The sequence below is a fragment of the Pristiophorus japonicus genome, chromosome 6 (genome assembly GCF_044704955.1).
Source record: "Pristiophorus japonicus isolate sPriJap1 chromosome 6, sPriJap1.hap1, whole genome shotgun sequence".
Taxonomy (NCBI): Eukaryota; Metazoa; Chordata; class Chondrichthyes; family Pristiophoridae; genus Pristiophorus; species Pristiophorus japonicus.
In genome coordinates, this window is record NC_091982.1 from 150,023,959 (window position 1) to 150,044,669 (window position 20,711).

The 20,711-nt window shown below is 43.1% G+C and overlaps 1 protein-coding gene across 1 annotated transcript in view; it reads left to right on the plus strand.

The window, feature by feature from the left end:
- The window catches only part of LOC139265255 (claudin-15-like), a 34,463-nt gene extending 14,452 nt beyond the window's left edge, over positions 1–20,011 (plus strand). Inside the window, exons 2-5 of the mRNA XM_070882194.1 lie at positions 11,285–11,449; positions 15,307–15,388; positions 17,590–17,688; positions 19,930–20,011. Of these exons, the coding sequence (XP_070738295.1) occupies positions 11,285–11,449; positions 15,307–15,388; positions 17,590–17,688; positions 19,930–20,011 (428 nt within the window). The remainder of the gene's footprint in view (positions 1–11,284; positions 11,450–15,306; positions 15,389–17,589; positions 17,689–19,929) is intronic.
- Positions 20,012–20,711: the final 700 nt, after the last annotated feature.

Below are 20,711 nucleotides of genomic sequence, written 5' to 3' on the forward strand. Positions count from 1 at the left end.
GCACATCTTGACTTGGTAATAGCAAGTGACCCAGATAACACACAGGAAATGGAATTAGTGCGACTTGTAGGATAGCAACTGCAGAATAACATGTCTGGGGACTCAGGCATACTGAAGTCCAGATGTCAGCTATAAATCATTTTAAAGGGGCTAACTTCAAATGAGGGACCTGCTTAAGCAAACTGATTTTTTGGATAGGAGAAAAGTGTTGTGCAACAACACTTCAGTGGAAGACAAGTGGAACACCTTTAAAGGCATATTGAGTAGTCTAATTGTACTCTGGCGAAACAGCAGACCCTGACACAAGCACAGCCAGGAGAAAAGTGGACTCACTTTTAATGGCAGTCTCTGACCACTTATCTCTGAGCAAGAGGACAAAGCCAGCTGATCTCCAACATTCATCAGTCCACCTAGTTTAGTATCACATCTGTATTGAAGATGGAATTCTACCCTTAGTTCCCCCTATTGTTTCCGAGTTTCTTCCCTTCTTTCTTTAAGGTGTATGATTTTTGCAGGGCTCCATTTTCATGGTCATCGACCACCCTCCAGTATCTTGTCCAAGTGAGTCTAGGCAGTGCGTGTCAGCAGACTATTTGACCAAGCCTGATGCTATCTCACCCAATGTCCAAACAACACACACATTCCAGAAGGGCTCACTGAGTATCAATCAAGAGCTCTCGAGCCCAGGGCGCTGGGGGTAATTGTAACGTCCCCCATGACTGCTCCAGCTGAAACCGGGAAACTCAGCGCAGGCTAGGTTGAATGTGGGACCTTATGATTGTTATGGCTCCATGTACTCACAGCATACAATGTGTTCATCCACTGGGGGAACTCTCTCCTTATACTTTTTATTGTGTTCCTAACACAGATGAGGCTGCACACAGGGAGGTTAAAGTAACAGTGACCTCAGTCTTTAATAAGACACTCCAGAGTGAGGAACAGGCCTTAGGGGCAGGCTTACATACAGAGCTCCCAAGCGATGCTGGGATCCCTTGGGACTTCATGGGATGAGCTCCCTGGTGGTGGAACATGCTTTACAGATACACAACACTTTTATCTATTATTTGAAGGGGAAATTATCTGAGGTTCATCCAGTTGAGGAATACAATTCTGGAGAATTATATCTTTTCCCCATTTTGCCACCCTATGTCAGCATCAAGCACTCCAACGTTAGATAAAGTTGAACCTCTTTTGCTTTGCCCCAACAATTTGCCTTAACCTTAATGTCAACAAACACTGCATTACTATAAGGTAACAGTGGCACGTCCTGTATGAACCATTATAAATCCCTTTGTGAGAGAGACTACAATTTATTAACTTTTCATTTAGGTGGGAGTGGATTAAAAGTCTACCCAAACTCATCAGACGGAGGAGATTGCCAGCAAGTTTTAGAAAGAAAGCTTTCACTCTCCCCATTAGGAACCGGATTCAAACTCTGATTCCATAGAATAAAATCTAGCATTTGAATCCACTGCTCTACCCAGTCATTACACCGATGACCAGATCTTTCCCAACTTTTTCTCTGTGCTATTTTTAAAAATCTAACTACTGGTTAGCAATCATTGCAACATGGATATAGGTTCAAAATATATCTTCTGGTTCAGCATGAGTGCATTTCGATAATAAATCCTTTCCCAAATTGAATCATCTCCTCACCCTAAAGTATCATTCTCATTGTCGAGTTTCACTGAAAGTCCCGTGTGGCACTGATACTGCAGATCAATATCTTGTCAAACATTAACTGAACTTAACTGTCTGACTCAAGGGTTCCAACCTATGGAAACTAATCAAAGCAAAGAGATTCTCTCGAAAATATGCAGCTGCAATCGAATCAATTTGCAACATTTGTGTTTCTGTTCATTGCACAAAATTGATGATGAGTAGCAAAGATCTCACTTAAAAGTCAAGGCATGGTTTCAACAAAGTCTTAAACTGTGGCTCGTTGCTTCACCTGAATGCCAATTCAAATATTTCCTTTCAACAAAGAGTTTATTGCACCATTTTGCAGTCAATAACTGTCTGTGTAAGATACACAAGCATGAATAAATAAGTCACCAGTTGCACCACTCATTTTGCTGATTATTTTTTTAACGTAATGTAGAATCAATACCATCATGACCAAGAAACTCTATCCCTTAGTCATTAACACATCTACCCAAGGTCACACCCAGTTATTACCGTATACGTGCCACCTTATCATTTTATGGTCTTTGAGCAAGAGAGCGAAGGTTGGGTTGCCTTTATGAAGCACACAGAGCGACAGAGAGGGAAAGAGTATCTGAACTTGAAGCGAGAGGTTTCCCAGTGCTCGAGCTCGTGACAAGAGGCAATCTTTTCCTCGCGACTTTCAACTTGGGACAAGACTGTATCACTAAGATTGACTATGGCAGCGGCTATTGAGATTACTGGGTTCCTGATGGGGCTTGCAGGGTGGATGCTTACTGGATCCACATTGGCGAACAATAACTGGAAGATTTCCACTGTTTTTGGGAGTGTGATCACAAGCTCCAGGTTGTATGAAAATCTGTGGAAAAGCTGTGCCCAGGACAGTACAGGCGTCTTCAACTGCCGAATGTTTGAGACTATGCTCGGCTTATCTTGTAGGTGCTTTATTCTTAATAATTACAGTAGAATTGTGTTTCCTTAACCCTTGGATATTTAACAATTGACAGTTTAAGTAGAAGGGCAACTAAATATTCATCATCATCATAGGCAATCCCTCGGAATCGAGGAAGACTTGCTTCCACTCAGCTTTAGGCGGCTGAACAGTCACAGTCCTCTAAATCTTGTACTCTTTTAGTTACCGCCCTTAAGCAATTAAGCGTCCTTGCAAAATGGCTGCCACATGAAGTGATCGCTTTTACAACTTTTTTAAAATTCGGTTTCGCTGTGACTTTGTCTCAATGATTTAGTCCGTGTTAATTAGCAATTTTAAGTAACCAGGGTCTCTATGGCTAAAAGATGGCCCAAGGACAGCCACATTAAATAAAATGAGTTTTATTTAAAAAGCAATAGATTAATAATTGGACAAGAATGATATTTAATCCAATTGACTTTCAAGTTAACATTGAAGCCTTTGAGAATCTTCCTTTAAATTTCCATTCATTTAATAGTCATTTTTAGAAAATGATTTGCCTTTTGACACCGACATGTGACATCTGTGAAAGTCAATTGAAGGAAGTTATGCTGCTTTTTGTTTAACACTGAAATAATGCCTCTTACCTAAATCTAAACAGCCAAAGGAAAGATATTAAGAAAGGTTTAAATTTGTACCATTATTCTAGAGCTGTTGCAATCAAATGAAAGTTTGGACTTTCATATTGTCCCCCAGAAAGTAGTCTTTTTCACTACAGGTACTTTTCCAAACTAGGTTTAAATATAGAATTTTTATTGTTATTTAGAGTTGATTTTTCAGTTGAAAATAGTTAACAAGTCAAAAAGCTATTGGAAACTCGAATATATGTAAGTACAGTATCAACCTTCTGTGACCTTCTCCTATAACTATTGTAGTAGATCTTCTCAAAACCAACCAATTCAGTGGGTTATGTCTTATAATGGGAGTCTTTGATTCAACACAAGTCAAACCCTTGCCAAGGACAGGGATGTTCTGATAGTTGTAGCTTGGAGTTAGAAAAAACAGTTAATGTTAATTGAGACGAAGCTTATTTTATTGGATTAGTTGCCACACGGACCAACAATGATGTCAGCATTTTGCTTCTCCTAAGCCATTAGCCCTATTCCTGGTCCTGTAGAACAAAGTTACCTCATGAAAAAAATATTAAAAAGCAAGTAAATGCTTATAGGCCACCATCTCAACATTTGTAACCTTTAAAGGAACAAAAGCATCGATAAAAATATTATACTCGTTTTAGAATGAATTATTTAAATCACCAGTAAAGCTTCAGTTGGTTTACAAGTCGGTCAAAACGTTACCGGGTAGTTCTTAACCGCCATTTTGACTACGAGTCTCACCATTGCCTGAGGAGTCCTGAAACTACATTCTCAAAATGGAGGACTCAGAAGCCCTGAGCAGCATTGTCGATGTGGAATGCAATCCTTGTGGAAATAACTAAACATGACATGGAGATAATGTAAAATATTGAAACCATATTTCTCGAGTGAGAAACGTGTAAATGTTCTTGGGATCTTGTGTATTTTGGCACAGACTGAATCTTTATTCAATTCCTTTAAATTAGTTCCATCAATATACATTGACCTAAGATTGATTCCATCTGAAAGACTTTTATTACTCAGATGTGATCTTTATTTAATTAACCTCGAAGAATCATCCTAATTGTTATGCAAAGATACTGCAACTCAGTTGATTTGTGTAACTGGGATCAGACCTGTTTAGAAAGACAATGGTAATTTTAGCAGATATTTCGTAGCAGGTTTCTGTCTCACTATAATCCGGAAATATATTTAAAAAAACAACTTCCAATTGGCCAAGTTTGCATGCAAGCGCTCAACGCACTTTTACTGTGTGACTGCACACTCTATTTTTACACAAGGATTAGTCATTGATTCCTCCAGCACAGTCGGAGGCCATTCAGCCCACCGTGCCTGTGCCGGCTCTTTGAAAGAGCGATCCAATTAGTTCCATTCCCCCTGCTTTTTCCCCATAGCCCAGCAGTTTTTTCCTTTTCAACCATATATCCAATTCCCTTTTCAAAGTTACGATAATCTGTTTCCACCACCCTCTCAGGCAGTGCATTCCAGACCACAGTAGCTTGCTGTGTAAAAAAACATTTCTCCATCTCCCACCTGGTGCTTTTGCCAATTACTTTAAATCTGTGTCCTCTGATTAGCAACCCACTGTCAGTGAAAGCAAACGATTAAGAGGGGACCTTACCAAACTATATTAAATATTAAATGGTGCAGAATAGATAAAACCAGAATATTACCTCAAAGTCAATTAGATTAGTCGGACCAGAGGAGATAAATTTAAATCACTGGCAATTTTAGATGGGTATTGGGAAATGTCTTTCTTCAAAGGGTAACAATAGGGTTTCTGATAATGCTGCAGAGCCATTGGAACATTCAAAATGCAGTTAGGTGGTAGTCAACGCTGCATTTGGTCTTTTCTCTCACCTTCTTTGACTGCTCTTATGTTCTTTTGTGGATTGTACGGTACTGCTCCAGGTTTGTCTGGCATCTGCCAGATAAACAAACTACTTTGCACTTCGCCATTGCAACAATATGGCAAAACTGGTGCATTGTGAATTGAGGCCCAGAGGACTGCTGAGTGCTGTGGGTGATGTGGGTGTTTCCCACAAGTGGCCTCTGAGCCCTATTGTGAGTAACAGCAGACCTTGACACATCACCACATTACAGGAAAGATGTGATAGCACTGGAGAGGGCACAGAGGGGATTTATGAGGATGTTGCCTGGACTGGAGATTGTTAGCTATGAGGAAAGTTTGGCTAGGCTGGGGTTGTTTCCTTTGGAACAAAGGAAGCTGAGGGGAGACCTTATTGAGGTGTATAAAATTATGAAGGGCCGAGATAGAGTGAATAGGAAGGACCTATTTCCCTTAACAGAAAGGTCAACAACCAGCGGGCATAGATTTAAAGTAATTGGTAGGAGATTTAGAGGGGTTTTGAGGGGACATTTCCTCACCCAGAGGGTGGTGGGGGTCTGGAACTCACTGCCTGAAAGGGTGGTAGAGGCAGAAACCCTCACCACATTTAAAAAGTACTTGGATATGCACTTGAAGTGCCGTAACCTACAGGGCTACGGACTAAGAGCTAGAAAGTGGGATTAGGCTGGGTAGCTCTTGGTTAGCCAGCACGGACACGATGGGCCAAAATGGCCTCCTTCCGTGCTGTAAATTTCTATGATTCTATGATCCCTCCTGAGAACAGGACTCCAGCTGTGTGTCTTCATATCAAACAAAAAGGAAGATGTTCTTCAAATGGGTTGCTTTTGCTTTATCTAGCCTGCATTTTACCTGGATCAGAGGTACCTGACTCTCTTGCCCACCAGAACTATACACAGTGTCAGGCATTACTAGGCCTGTTTATCACTAGTGGATGATATTAATTTTCAGGCAGTAGCTTTGGTTGTGTGGTAATTAAAGGGTAAATTCAGTGATCCCACGCTTCCAGTGTTGAACCTTGTTCCAAGGGAAGACGGGTCGGAGGATTAGCCCTGTCGCTGCCCACAGCTTGCTTCAAGTAAGGCATAATGCAGGTTGGGGAGGGTCATTAAATTTACCTATACATTTCACCATCCTGTAGTGACAGAAAACTCATTCCCCATTAAAATATCTATACGTTTGATGTGCATTCATCATATTTGCCAATATACCAAATTGCAGGAGGAATTAAATATATAGTTGAACAGGAATAATTTGCAGGGCTATGAGAAATGAGTGGGGTGGGGAGTGGGACTAATTGGATAGCTCTTTGAAAGAGCTAGTGTCGGCACGCTGGGCTGAATTGTAAATCTATGATTCGATGACTTGTTTAATCTCAACATGTGTCAAGCTCCAGAGCATTCCAAATTCAGTGTTTAAACTCACTGACACAGCCAGAAATAAAACCAGGTGCAGTGTGGATTTACCCAGTGCTGACATTTTAGGAAAAATGACGGCTGTGAACATTTACTGGTTGTTCCAGGAAGTTACCCAACCAGGAATTCCCCTATCAATGAAGCCTATCCTCTAAGGAAATATTCATTGCATGGAATGCAACTAAGGTTCACCAGACTGATTCCTGGAATGGAGACATTGTCCTATGAGGAGAGATTGAGTAGACGAGGCCTATTTTCTATAGAATTCAGAAGAATGAGAGGTGATCTCATTGAAACATACAAAATTTTTACAGGGTTTGACAGGATATATGTTGAAGGTTGTTTCCTCTAGCTGGGGAATCTAGAATCAGGGGTCACAGTCTCAGAATCGGGGATCGGCCATTTAGGGCTAAGATGAGGAGAAATGTCTTCACTCAGAGGGTGGTGAACCTTTACCGCAGGGGGCTGTGGAGGCTCAGTCTTTGAGTATATTCAAGACTGAGATCGACAGATTTTTAGATATTAAGGGAATCAAGGAATATGGAGATCAAGTGGGAAAGTGGAGTTGAGGTCGATGATCAGCCATGATCTTATTGAATGGTGGAGCAGGCTCGAAGGGCCGAATGGCCTACTCCTCTAATATTTCTTAGGTTCTTATGTTCTTATGGCTCAGAAGTTTATAGGAGAACTCGATTCGGTCAGATGCCCAAAAGCAGAATGATGAGATTTTGACCTTTTTAGTTGAAACATTGGACAAAGGCTTGTGGAGTATCTAGCTGATTAGCAATCAATAACTAGTATGTAGGTGGTTGACACACCCTTTCTGTGATCTCACCACATATCTGCTGTTGTGTGGTCTCCTCAAATACTGCCAAGGAGGCTTCCGTGGAATAAGAAATCTGATTTTCCGAGACTTTGAAGGCTACAGATTGAAGACATTGGGGCTAGATTTTAAATTTGGCGATCGGGGTATAAAACTGCTGCAGCAGATGGACCGCACGGTTTTCATTATCATTGATAGCTATGGAAATTAAAATTGGGTGGTGGGGAGTGTGGTGTTTCTGTAACAGATGGGACTAAGCCAATTGAAAATCTACACCATCGAGTCAAACATTCACTGGGAGCAAGTATGTCCTGAAAGTTGAGGCTTGATCATGGAGATGGGCAAAAGGTCCACCCACCTGGTTTGGTGTCATGTTTTCTATGAGTTACGTTATCAGGAAGATGACCAAAAAAGGAGAAAGAATGCTCACTAAGTTGAAGGTGTTGCTGATAAATGTCAGCCATTCTAAGGGTGCATCTTATTGGATAATTTAAACCTCTCCCACAAGAGTAAGTCAACGGTCATTTTTATAGTCAGAAGGAAGTAGTTTGATACCATTTCAGAATGAAACTAGGAAACAAATTCACCTTTCTTGGCAATTCTGGTCAACTGAATTATTTATTGGCCCTGAATTCAGGGCCCCTACGGGGGGAGGGGGTACGAGGTACGCACATGCTTGAAGGGGCAGCGCAATTTCCGGGCTCAGGCATGCGAAGCAAATCGCACACATCCAAAGGTAAAGGGCCTCCGCAGGCGGAGAGTTGTGTTAATTGCCCAACTTCTGCCCAATGAGAGCCCTTGAAATTCTTCTGACTGATTAAAGCAGGTGTAAGACCCGCTTTTATCAGTGTAGGTGTGTATGAGTTCATGTGTGTATGCGTGTGTTGCAATGGGACTTAATCAGAAAACACCGCTATTTCGATTATAAATGAATATCAAAGTCCATCTGTAATAACACAGCTGGGGCAGCGAGGGATATTGATGATAAATTTCCAGCCGATTAGAAAAATAACAGCAAATAGTCAACTGACAAAACACGTGGTCGCACTTCTGCACTTGCACAGTGACACTTTCTGTGGCATGAGTGTGTCTGCTGCTGACTCCATTATATGTTTATTATTGAAGAGTCCATGCCTGAAGTGGATGATACCACCAAGGTGGAAAAGAGTAGAAAAGAAGATGAAATCATTGAAGTAACAGTGGTTAGATGATTCCAAGCTTGGATTTTAGATTACAGGAGGAAGGGAAGGCTGAAGGAATTCCACAATTTTGAAATGAGTCAGAATTGGAGATATAAGACTATAAGAAAGAGTCAAGGATGAGGAAAGGTCATTTGATGCACTGAACCTCATCTGTCCATTACTCACCCATTACCATCCACTGTATTTTGACCACCAACACCACTAATATCTCTGACTCCATTACAACCCCCAGTTTTTATTATACTTTGAGTAAGGACATTGGGCGTGAAATTAATCTTGGGCGGCAATGCAAAGTAGGTGGCAGCGAATCAGCAGCCCACTTTACAATCTGCCCAATTTTTTTTCCACGACGGAGATTAAAATCGGCTGCAGATTCGCTACTGCCTGTGTTATGCTACCACCCAAGTCAAATTTTGCCTCCATTCATTGTCGGATCTATTTTAAATTTACTTTGTATTCCTTTCAACTTCAGCCTTCCAAGCCTACAGAGGGATGTGCGGCTGTGGAATGCACTAACAGTTAGTAGTTGAGGTAGCGACAATGTCAACTTTTAAGAATACATTAAAGAAAGACGACTAGCGGACATCTCAAAGCGCTTTACAGCCAATAAAATACTTTTGGAGTGTAGTTACTGTTATAATGGAGGAATCGCGGCAGCCAATTTGCACACAGCAAGCTCCCATAAACAGCAATGTGATAATGACCAGATAATGTGTTTTTGTTTTGTTGATTGATAAATATTGGCCAGGACACTGGGGATGATTCCCCTGCTCTTCTTCAAAATAGTGCCATGGGATCTTTTATGTCCACCTGAAAGAGCAGATGGAGCCTCGGTTTAACATCTCATCCAAAAGACAGCACCTTCCACAGTGCAGCATTCCCTCAACGCTGTACTGGAGTGTCAACCTAGATTTTTTTGTGCTCAAGTTCCTGGAGTGGGATTTGAACCCATATAACTTTCTTGACTCTGAAGCAAGTGCACTACCCACTGAGCCACAGTGTTGGGTAAGGTTAGACAGGTGGTTGAAGGAAAGGGGAAAAATGGATATGGGAATGGGGCAAATGCATGGAATTAGAACCATTGCGCATGTGGAGGAAGAACGCCAACACAGACTGGTTGGGTCAAACGGCCTGTTTCTATGACCTGATTTACCATTAAGTAATCCTCTGGATTTATCTAATTTATGACATTTTAAAATTTATACACTTTGGTGTGGTCTCCCCATTGGATTTACAGTGAGGATATGAGGAGGAAGAGAGACAGACAGACACACTGAAAGAGAGTGTATGAGGTCGTATTTGGAGTTTAGGAAGAGCAACATTTAGAGAAACAATGATCATTGTAACATTGATTATAAAAAGATTATAAGGGACGATTGTAAAATTCTGCACTTCCAAATGGGAGATGGTTGCACTCAACATGAGTATGGGTAGTGATTATGAGCTGCACTGTCGAGTGGTCTCCAATTCATTCTTCCTTTGTACATGGCTTCCCACAGGGAGCTTGGGATCATGAAGTCAGCCCTTATGTGTGCAGCTCAGGTTTTGAGACGCTGAAGGGATGCATAAGGACTTGAATTGGACTTCGGTGCCCAGATTACCCTGGATTGAGATTTCTTAAAGTGTGGGTCTCAGGACACCCTGTTGTCTCGAAGCTCAGCCTGCATTCAGCAGGTTTCGTCATTGTACTCCCAACATTTTTAAAATCTCACTGTCTCATGCCCACTCAGAAGGATTAAGAGCTTTATTTTGATTTGGAGGGTGGGGGGGATTATTTTGGTGTTTATCAAGTGTTGAGGAATGGAACACTACCCCATTTCTTGCACTTATACCAGTTTCTACCGATTGACCATTGTACCTTCAATGCAAGAGCTATGGATACCTGGAATGCACGAGTCGATGGCATTAACGCCAATTTTACAGCAGCCGATTGAGAGACCTACCACCCCCTCCCCACCCACCCACCTGAGGAAATTCCTCGTGGTCGTGTCAGTATGACAAGACAAGCAGAACACAGCCAGGTTCAGAGTAAAACACTCTACATTCTGCCCAAGGTGCTTCTCTAGCAGCCTCAGAGAAGCAGTCTCTATCGTACCAATGTGGCACTTCCACTTCTCACATCAATCAACGTTGTGGCGTCTCTGAGAGAGATTGCGAACCAAAGTGGCAAATGAAACGTATTTGCTTCATGGGTTCTTTGCTGAAGTATTCATAGCAACACATTGCTAGTAAGAACTAGTTGGTTTATTAGCAAAGGTATAACAATCACACTACACATTACCAGTTCATCCGCAAGGCTCACAGCCACCTGTCTCATTGTGGATCCCCCGAGTCCAACTGGCTGGGGTTTTATTGAGTCTTGTGAACATCACGTGACTGGGTAAGCCACTCTCAACTCAACAGCTCTACCAACCTGTGAGCATACTCACAGGTGCACATATTACAGCAAACACAAGTGCTGTGGCCACTTGAAAATGGACTGTGATCGTTCAAACTCTTCACATAGGATTCTTAGGGCCAGCAGAGAGGACAGACCTTGATGGCTTCAATATGGGCTGGATTAGGTAGCTGGGGAGGGAAAAGTGACGTCCTCAGAGCACAATAAACAAAACACACACTGCTTATATGACCTTCAGAACTGTTCATGCAGACTGAGGTGGCTCATATGCAGGTGCTGTCCTGGTGGTTGTTTCTGCACCAGGCTCGGCTCAGTCTTGCAGCACTAAAATGTTTTCTTTCCTTGCAGCTTATATCCAAGCATGCCGTGCTCTGATGATCATCTCCATCCTTCTAGGAGTTATCGCCACACTCATGTCTCTGTTTGGCCTGAAATGCACCAACGTTGGGAGCATCGATGAGATGCAAAAAGGAAAGATTGCCCTTTCCGGTGGGCTTGTCTTCATTCTGTCAGGTTAGTGAAATGACAAGGGCTTTCAAAGTAACGGTGTTCAATGGCGAGTCGCACACTGAACAAATGGGCCAACCAGCCCATGACCAAAGATACTTTTCCAGTGGAACTGAAAGGTCGATTTGATATGGAGCCTCACTCGCTGGGAACAAGTAAGAAAGTTACAGACATACTTTCCCATACTGGAAAATCGTGGGTTGTGGAGCCACAACTTCACATACTTGTGCTGCAGGCTGTCGAGCCAGGAGCACTCATTTGTAAAAGAATTTGTATAGTGCCTTTCATCTTGGTTGAGGAGTAAAATACTGATTAGGACCTCCCCAGCTCTTCTTTGAAATAGTGCCATGGGGTCGTTTGCATCCTGAGAGGGCAAACTCCATTTAATGTCCCTTCCCAAAGACGGCACCTTCGCCAGTGCAGCACCCCCTCAATACTGCACTGGGAGTGGCAGCCTGGATTATGTGCTCAAGTCTCTGGAGAGGGATCGTCCCTTAACCTCAAGATACAAAACTGAGTGCTTCTGCGACATCTGTCTGTAGAGGTAGTGAACATAACACATTAAAAGATATGCGAGTCACATTAGGTCCTGCAGCTAGCAAGTAAATTACGAGTTATAATTTAAATGATAGCTTGGAAATAAAAATACTGTTATCTCAAGCAAGCTTTCCTGAGTGTATCATCTTGAAACCTGGTTAAGAATTATAAAGAATCATAAAATCATACAGCACGGAAGGAGGCCATTCGGCCCATTATGCCTGTGCCGGCTCTTTGAAAAGCTATCCAATTCGTCTCACTGCCCTGCTCTTTCACCATACCCCTGCAAATTTCTCCATTTCAAGTATATATCTAATTCTCTTTTGGAAGTGACTGTTGAATCTGCTTCCACCCTTTCAGACAGTGCACTCCAGATCATAAAAGTTGCCGTTAGCCACTAACAGCAAATGAGTCCCAAGTGCCAATCGATAGTGGGATTCAAGCTTTGACTCTCTGCAGTGTGCGAGCCCCTTTTACTACCAGCTACTCCAACTGAGTGACAACTGATACAGAGGCTGTGATAAAAGACAGTCGTTAGTTCCTTCAGGGAGTACACTGACATCGGCATTGGATGTTTCACTTAACATGAATACTAGAACATAAGAACATAAGAAATAGGAGCAGGAGTAGGCCATACGGCCCCTCGAGCCTGCTCCACCATTCAATACGATCATGGCTGATCTGATCATGGACTCAGCTCCATTTCCCCGCCCACTACCCATAACCCCTTATTCCATTATCGCTCAAGAAACTGTCTATTTCTGTCTCAAATCTATTCCATGTCCCAGCCTCCACAACTCTCCGAGGCAGCAAATTCCACAGATTTACAACCCTCTGAGAGAAGAAATTCCTCCTCATCTCTGTTTTAAATGGGCGGCCCCTTATTCTAAGATCATGCCCTCTAGTTCTAGTCTCCCCCATCAGTGGAAACATTCTTTCTGCATCCACCTTGTCAAGCCCCCTCATCTTATATGTTTGATAAGATCACCTCTCATTCTTCTGAACTCCAATGAATAGAGGCCCAACCTTCTCAACCTTTCCTCATAAATCAACCCCCTCATCTCCAGAATCAACCTAGTGAACCTTCTCTGAACTGCCTCCAAAACAAGTATATCCTTTCGTAAATATGGAAACCAAAATTGAACACATTATTCCAGGTGTGGCCTCACCAATACCTTATATAGCTGTAGCAAGACTTCCTTGCTTTTCTACGTCATCTCCTTTGCAATAAAGCCATTGACCTTCCTGATCACTTGCTGTACCTGCATACTAACCTTTTGTGTTTCATGCACAAGTGTACCCAGGTCCCACGGTACAGCAGCACTTCGAAATCTTTCTCCATTTAAATAATAACTTGTTCTTTGATTATTTCTGCCAAAGTGCATAACCTCACACTTTCCAACATTATACTCCATCTGCCAAATTTTTGCTGACTCACTTAGCCTGTCTATGTCCTTTTGCAGATTTTTTGTGCCCTCCTCACACATTGCTTTTCCTCCCATCTTTGTATTGTCAGCAAACTTGGCTACGTTACACTGAGTCCCTTCTTCCAAGTCGTTAATATAAATTGTAAATAGTTGGGGTCCCAGCACTGATCCCTGCAGCACCCGAGTAGTTACTGGTTGCCAACCAGAGAATGAACCATTTATCCTGACTCTCTGTTTTCTGTTAGTTAGCCAATCCTCTATCCATGCTAATATATTACCCCCAACCCCGTGAACTTTTATCTTGTGCAGTAACCTTTTATGTGCCACCTTGTCAAATGCCTTCTGGAAGTCCAAATACACCACATCCACTGGTTCCCCTTTATCCACCCTGTTTGTTACACCCTCAAAGAACTCTAGCAAACATGACTTCCCCTTCATAAATCCATGCTGACTCTGCCTGACCGAATTTTGCTTATCCAAATTTCCTGCTACTGCTTCTTTAATAATGGACTCCAACATTTTCCCAACCACAGATGTTAGGTTAACTGGTCTATAGTTTCCTGCTTTTTGTCTGCCTACTTTTTTAAATAGGGGCGTTACATTTGCAGTTTTCTAATCTGCTGGGACCTCCCCAGAATCCAGGGAATTTTGGTAAATTAGAACCAATGCATCCACAATCCCTGCCGCTATTTCTCTTAAGACCCTAGGATGCAAGCCATCAGGTCCAGAGATTTATCTGCCTTTAATCCCGTTATCTTACTGAGTACCACCTTCTTAGTGATTGTGTTCCTCCCCCCCCTCTAGCCCCTGCCTATCCAATGTTGGAATATTGTTACTGTCCTCTACCATAAAGACTGATACAAAATATTTGTTCGCCGCTTCTGCCATCTCCATGTTCCCCATTACTAATTCCCCGGTCTCGTCCTCTAAGGGACCAACATTTACTTAAGCCACTCTTTTCCTTTTTATATACCTAGAGAAACTCTTGCTATCTGTTTTTATATTTTGTGCTAGTTTACTTTCAAAGACTATCTTCCCTTTCTTAATCATTTTTTTAGTCGTTCTTTGCTGGCTTTTAAAAGCTTCCCAATCTTCTGTCCTCCCATTAGTTTTGGCCACTTTGCATGCCCTTGTTTTTAATTGGATATCGTCCTTTATTTTTTTAGCTTCTACCAGCTTCCATACGGATGTAGCCTGATTATTCATCGCTCGGGATAAACTTAACTATTTCATGGCTCAGATTTTTTATTAGTCATGTGATGCCTTGGGTTGGAAACCGGTATGCATTGCACCTGTTTTTCAGGCGTAGATGTTGCTGATGTTGTAGTTTGAAACAATCCCAACTGAAATAGCTTCAAAAGGCAAAGACACTTATAATATTGGCTCAACTCCAGCCTTGGATAAATTGAAACCTGAACACATATGAACATTAGGAACAGGAGGAGGCCATTCAACCCCTCAAGTCTGCTCTGTCATTCAATTAGATCATGGGTGATCTGCAAGTCAATGCGATTTACCTTTGCTCCATATCCCTTGATACCCTTACCTAACAAGAATCTATCAACCATAGTCCTTCAAGCTCCAATTGTCCCAGCATCCAAGCCTTTTGGGGGAGAGAGTCCCAGATTATTACTACCCTTTCTGTCAAAAAGAGCTTCCTGATTTCACTCCTGAATGGCCGAGCTCTCGTTTTCAGATTATGTCCCCTCGTTCTTAATTCCCCTGACTAGAGGAAATCATTTCTCTTGCAATCGAATCCTTTCAACATTTTACATACCTCGATTCAATCACCATTCATGCTTCTATTCTTAAGTAAGACTTAAGTAAATCAGTAGATTCGTTTCTGTCCATTATTTGTTGTTTCTGGAGTTCAGTGTATTCTTTCCGTTTGATTGACAGGTCTGTGCGGGATGATACCAATTTCCTGGTATGCCTACAACATCACTATGGAGTTCTACAACCCCATCTATGGTGGAACGAGGTACGTATGGTGCTTTCCATTAAAGAATAATCTTATCAGCTGTACTGCTTTCAGACTCCAAACATGTTACATAAGAACACACGAGCATAAGGAATAGGAGCAGAAGTAGGCCATACAGCCCCTCGAGCCTGCTCCGCTATTCAATACGATCATGGCTGATCATCAACATCAACTCCACTTCTCCGCCCGATCTCCATATCCCTGGATTCCCCTAGACTCCAAAAATCTATCCATCTCAACCTTGAATATATTCAGAGACTCAGCATCCACAGCCCTCTGGGGCAGAGAATTCCAAAGATTCACAACCCTCCGAGTGAAGAAATTCCTCCTCATCTCAGTCTTAAATGGCCGACCCTTTATCCAGAGACTGTACCCCCTAGTTCTAGACACTCCAGCCAGGGGAAATAACCTCTCAGCATCTACCCTGTCAATCCCCTTCAGAATCTTGTATGTTTCAATGTTAAAGGAGAATTAAGGATAGATTTTTCAAGTGTGCCCTCTGAGCATGGACACTGGCCTATCAGGCATGTATCAGGACGTTGGAAAAGGAATGAATGGCTGCGACAAGGATCTTTGCTGAAAGTGTACACTTGCCCAAATGTGTCTACAGGAGTGAAGTTTAACATCCTCCATAATCAATTCAAACAGAAAATGCTGGAAATACTCAGCAGGTCAGGCGGCATCTATGGTGAGAGAAACAGAGTTAGCGTTTCAGGTCGATGACCTTTCATCAGAACTGGAAGATGTTAGAGATGTAAGAGTTTATAAGCAAGGGAAAAGAGTGGGGTTGTGGGGGTGGGGGGGGGGGGGTGGATGAACAAAGCAGGAGGTCTGTGATAGGGTGGAAGGCAGGAGAGATTAAATGACAAAAGGGATGATGGTGCGAGGCATAAAGGGGTGATAATGGGACAAGAAAAGAAACAAAAGACGGGTCTAGAGAAGGTGCAAATGATCACAGCAGAACCATTACCATCACCCGATGTTCAAGAAGATGGTGGTTATGATCTGAAGTTGTTGAATACAAGGTTGAAGCCAGAAGGCTGTGAAGTGCCAAGTGTCCTGAGGTGGTAAACAGAGGAAAAAGGCTCCATATAAATGTACACTGTGTTTGTTGCTTGACCAGCTTATGTTGCCAAAAGGTGCAGTTTCCAAGCCAGATATGAGACTGATAAATACACTCTCTACAGGTGTACAAGCTTTACACCAGCAGGTGCTGACTGTTCAAATAGGTCTTGTTGCTGCATCCATTTATTGCCTGGTAATTTAGTCTTACCTGGGGAAAATCCAGTCAGAAACAAAGATCAGATTACGCCCTTGTGCGTTCGTGCCTACTAAATCAAATGATAAAATTCATAAAATCCGTTTCTTATTCAACATAGGTCATTTGTTTCAGTTTGCTGCCCTGCTCACATAAAAGGCACCGTGCGCCCATTGCTGGAGTATGCCTCTGCCACCATAGGCACCTTGTCCAAGTGACCTTTCACCATGTGTGAACCTAGGCTGTGAACATTAACGGGAATCACACCTCACTGACCTACATTGGCTCCCGGTCCAGCTACGCCTCAAATTTAAAATGCTCATCCTTGTGTTGAACTCCCTCCATGGCCTCTCCCCTCTATCTCTGTATCTTCCTCAAGCCCTACAGCTCTCGAGAACTCTGTGTTCCTCCAATTACGGCCTCTTGTACATCCGCGATTTTCTTTGTCCCATCATTGTCAGCCTTCAGCTCCCTAAGCTCTGGAATTCCCTCCTTAAACCTCTCCGCCTCTCTCTCCCCCTTTAAGATGTTCCTTAAATCCTACCTATCCTAATATCTCCTTATGTGCCATGGTGTCAATTTTTATCTGATTACACTCCTCCGATGCTCTTGGGATTTTTCAGTATATTAAAGGTGCGCTAAATATGGGAGTTGGTGTTGTTGATGATCCCGTACTCACCCGACATCCTTACACAGGATAGCGATTAGAAATGGCTGATCTTTCCACCCCCTAGTCTAGAGGCTCTGTGACCAACTGTAGCACCCCAAATAATATCACCCCAAGACTGGCGAGCAAATCCGAGACCCTCGTGGCCCATATACATTCGTAACATACATTGGATGGTGCACATATTGATTGAGACATCGTCGGCGAATGGGCAGTTGGTTCTAATTGGTTAGAAAATGGTTACATTTAAGAGTCTAATGATTTCTTTGCTTATAGGTACGAGCTGGGATCTGCCCTCTATATTGGATGGGCTGGGTCAGCCCTCCTCATCTTGGGAGGTGCATTCTTATGTTGTTCCTGCAAAAGAAAAGATGGGTAAGTGGCTTTTTTTGGCCATATAATCTTGTACCCGCTGTGTTGCATCTTTATCCTCATAGAGTGGCTGCTCCATATGTGTACCTGACTCAGGAGTGTTTGGAGCTGAAACTCCACACCAACACCTCCAACCATGCTGACCATAAAAATATACCCAAAATACTAAAGAAAACACTCGGTGGACCTATTAGACTAACATAAAGTCACTGGATTGGGTAACAGTTTCAAATTCCAACATTCTTATCAGAATCTCTTATGATTCTCACAGGGTGACTGTCAAACCAAATTCAAAAAAGGAACTGCCATGATAGGGTAACCTTAACAAATAGAATGCCCAGTCATTTACATAGCAACAATGACTGTGATATTGTGGCATATTACCTCACTAAAGGTAGGCCCTAGGCAAACCTCAGTATAAGTAGGGACAGTGCAAATCTCAGTATAAGCAGGGACCATAGCGGCCTCACTTTAAGCAAGGTCCATATAGGCTTCATTATATAAGTACTGTCTATCCTTTGCTCACTCTAAATAGAGTGTATAGACACCTCATGTTGAGTTGACTTTGTACAGGCCTCACTCTAAGGTGACTTAATATAAGCCCCACTATGAATAGGTTCTGTATAGGCCTTACTATGAGCAGCCTCTGTACAGGCCTCACTATGGGCAGGCTCTGTACAGGCCTCACTATGAGCAGGCTCTGTATAGGGCCTCACTATGAGCAGGCTGTGTATCGGCCTCACTATGAGCAGGCTGTGTATAGACCTCACCATGAGCAGGCTCTGTATAGGCCTCACTGTGAGTCGGCTCTGTACAGGCCTCACTATGAGCAGGCTCTGTAGAGGCCTCACTATCAGTCGGCTCTGTATAGGCCTCACTATGAGCAGGCTCTGTATAGGCCTCACTATGAGCAGGCTCTGTATAGGCCTCACTATGAGTCAGCTCTGTATAGGCCTCAGTATGAGCAGGCTCTGTTTAGGCCTCACTATGAGCAGGCTCCATACAGGCCTCACTATGAGCAAGCTCTGTATAGGCCTCACTCTGAGCAGGCTCTGTATAGGCCTCACTATGATCAGGCTCTGTATAGGCCTCACTATTACCAGGCTCTGTACAGGCCTCACTATGAGCAGGCTCTGCATAGGCCTCACTTTGAGCAGGCTCTATATAGGCCTCACTATGAGCAAGCTCTGTATAAGTCTCACTATGAGCAGGCTCTGTATAGACCTCACTATGATCAGGCTCTGTATAGGCCTCACTATGAGCAGGCTCTGTTTAGGCCTCACTATGAGCAGGCTCCATACAGGCCTCACTATGAGCAAGCTCTGTATAGGCCTCACTCTGAGCAGGCTCTGTATAGGCCTCACTATGATCAGGCTCTGTATAGGCCTCACTATTACCAGGCTCTGTACAGGCCTCACTATGAGCAGGCTCTGCATAGGCCTCACTTTGAGCAGGCTCTATATAGGCCTCACTTTGAGCAGGCTCTGTATAAGTCTCACTATGAGCAGGCTCTGTATAGACCTCACTATGATCAGGCTCTGTATAGGCCTCACTATGAGCAGGCTCTGTAGAAGCTTCACTATGAGCAGGCTCTGTATAGGCCTCACTATGAGCAGGCTCTGAATAGGCCTCACTATGAGCAGGCTCAGTATAGGCCTCACTATGAGCAGACTCTGTATAGGCCTCACTATAAGCAGGCTCTGTATAGGCCTCACTATGAGCAGGCTCTGTATAGGCCTCACTATGAGCAGGCTCTGAATAGGCCTCACTATGAGCAGGCTCAGTATAGGCCTCACTATGAGCAGGCTCTGTATAGGCCTCACTATGGGTCGGATCCATACAGGCCTCATGCATTTCCGTTGGTAAGGACCACCTCTTCACAACATAATTGTTCATTGTTCTCCAAGTTCGTGTCCGACAGATGGAGCAACTCCCAGGGCTGATTTGGCTGCAGCTGTTATATCTGTTCGAGGCAGGGAAGGTTTGCCATGATTTGCCAGAAGATATATTTGGATCAATTTTTTTCTTTCTGTTTTTTTTTTGTGTTACTTCGAGAGCCACTCGTCTTTTTTGTCCTTATGGGAAAGATGAGCAAGAGTAGCAATAGAAAAAAAAAATCAATACGTGTGAAAAGAGAGGAGAAAAACAGACAACAGCCAGGCTTTTATACTGCAGTAGTGATAGCTGAAAGGATACTGGTATGTCCCTGTGCAAATAATGATGACCGTGTGTTCTCTTTCACAGTGCCTACAAGTATTCTTCTGCCCAAAGTGGGCAAAAGATCTACACAAAGACAGAGTCAGCTCAATCAAAAGCCTACGTCTAAACCAGAGACTCTCAAAAAAAACCGCCTCTTATGTTACTCAGGTCTTCGAAAGTCATGCCAGAAAAAATATGTATTTCGTCAAATCATTATGGCACTCTGTGAAGCATTTAAATAAGTAGAGTAGATTTCTGCACTGCAGTACTGAATGTCTTGAACGTTCCAGCGTCACAATGCCAGAGCTTTTTTTGTTTTAATCTACACGGAGGATGTTGGCCCAGTAACTCCATTTGTGCAACAGCTCTATAACACACTCCCAGCCTCCTGTTACCGTGCACTATAGAGACATCGGGGATGAATTATTGCGAAGGGTTCTCCCGCTTGTTCTCCATAACTTTGGCTGAAGAGCTGCGGGAACCCCAGAAAAATGACGCAAATGAATTTTGCCACTTTGCTTCCAAAGGCAGTGCCGATTTGCCCTTACTGCTAACAGCTGCCACCATTGCACCAGGGAGGCAGGCGTTAGCGCCAGATATGCATTATATAAGGAAAATGTTTCACTGAGGACTAGCTCAAGCCGGAGGTACTTTTACGAAGTCGCAGTACCGTTGGTAAAATTGGCCCTCCTGTGTTGCTCGAATAGGATGCTCCACATGTCGCAACTCTATCACAGGTCACTGCAGTGGGAAGTGAAAACCCGATTTCATCGATATGTTTCATGCCACGAGCCCCCACCCTCCCTGCCCCAGTAACTAAAGACCAT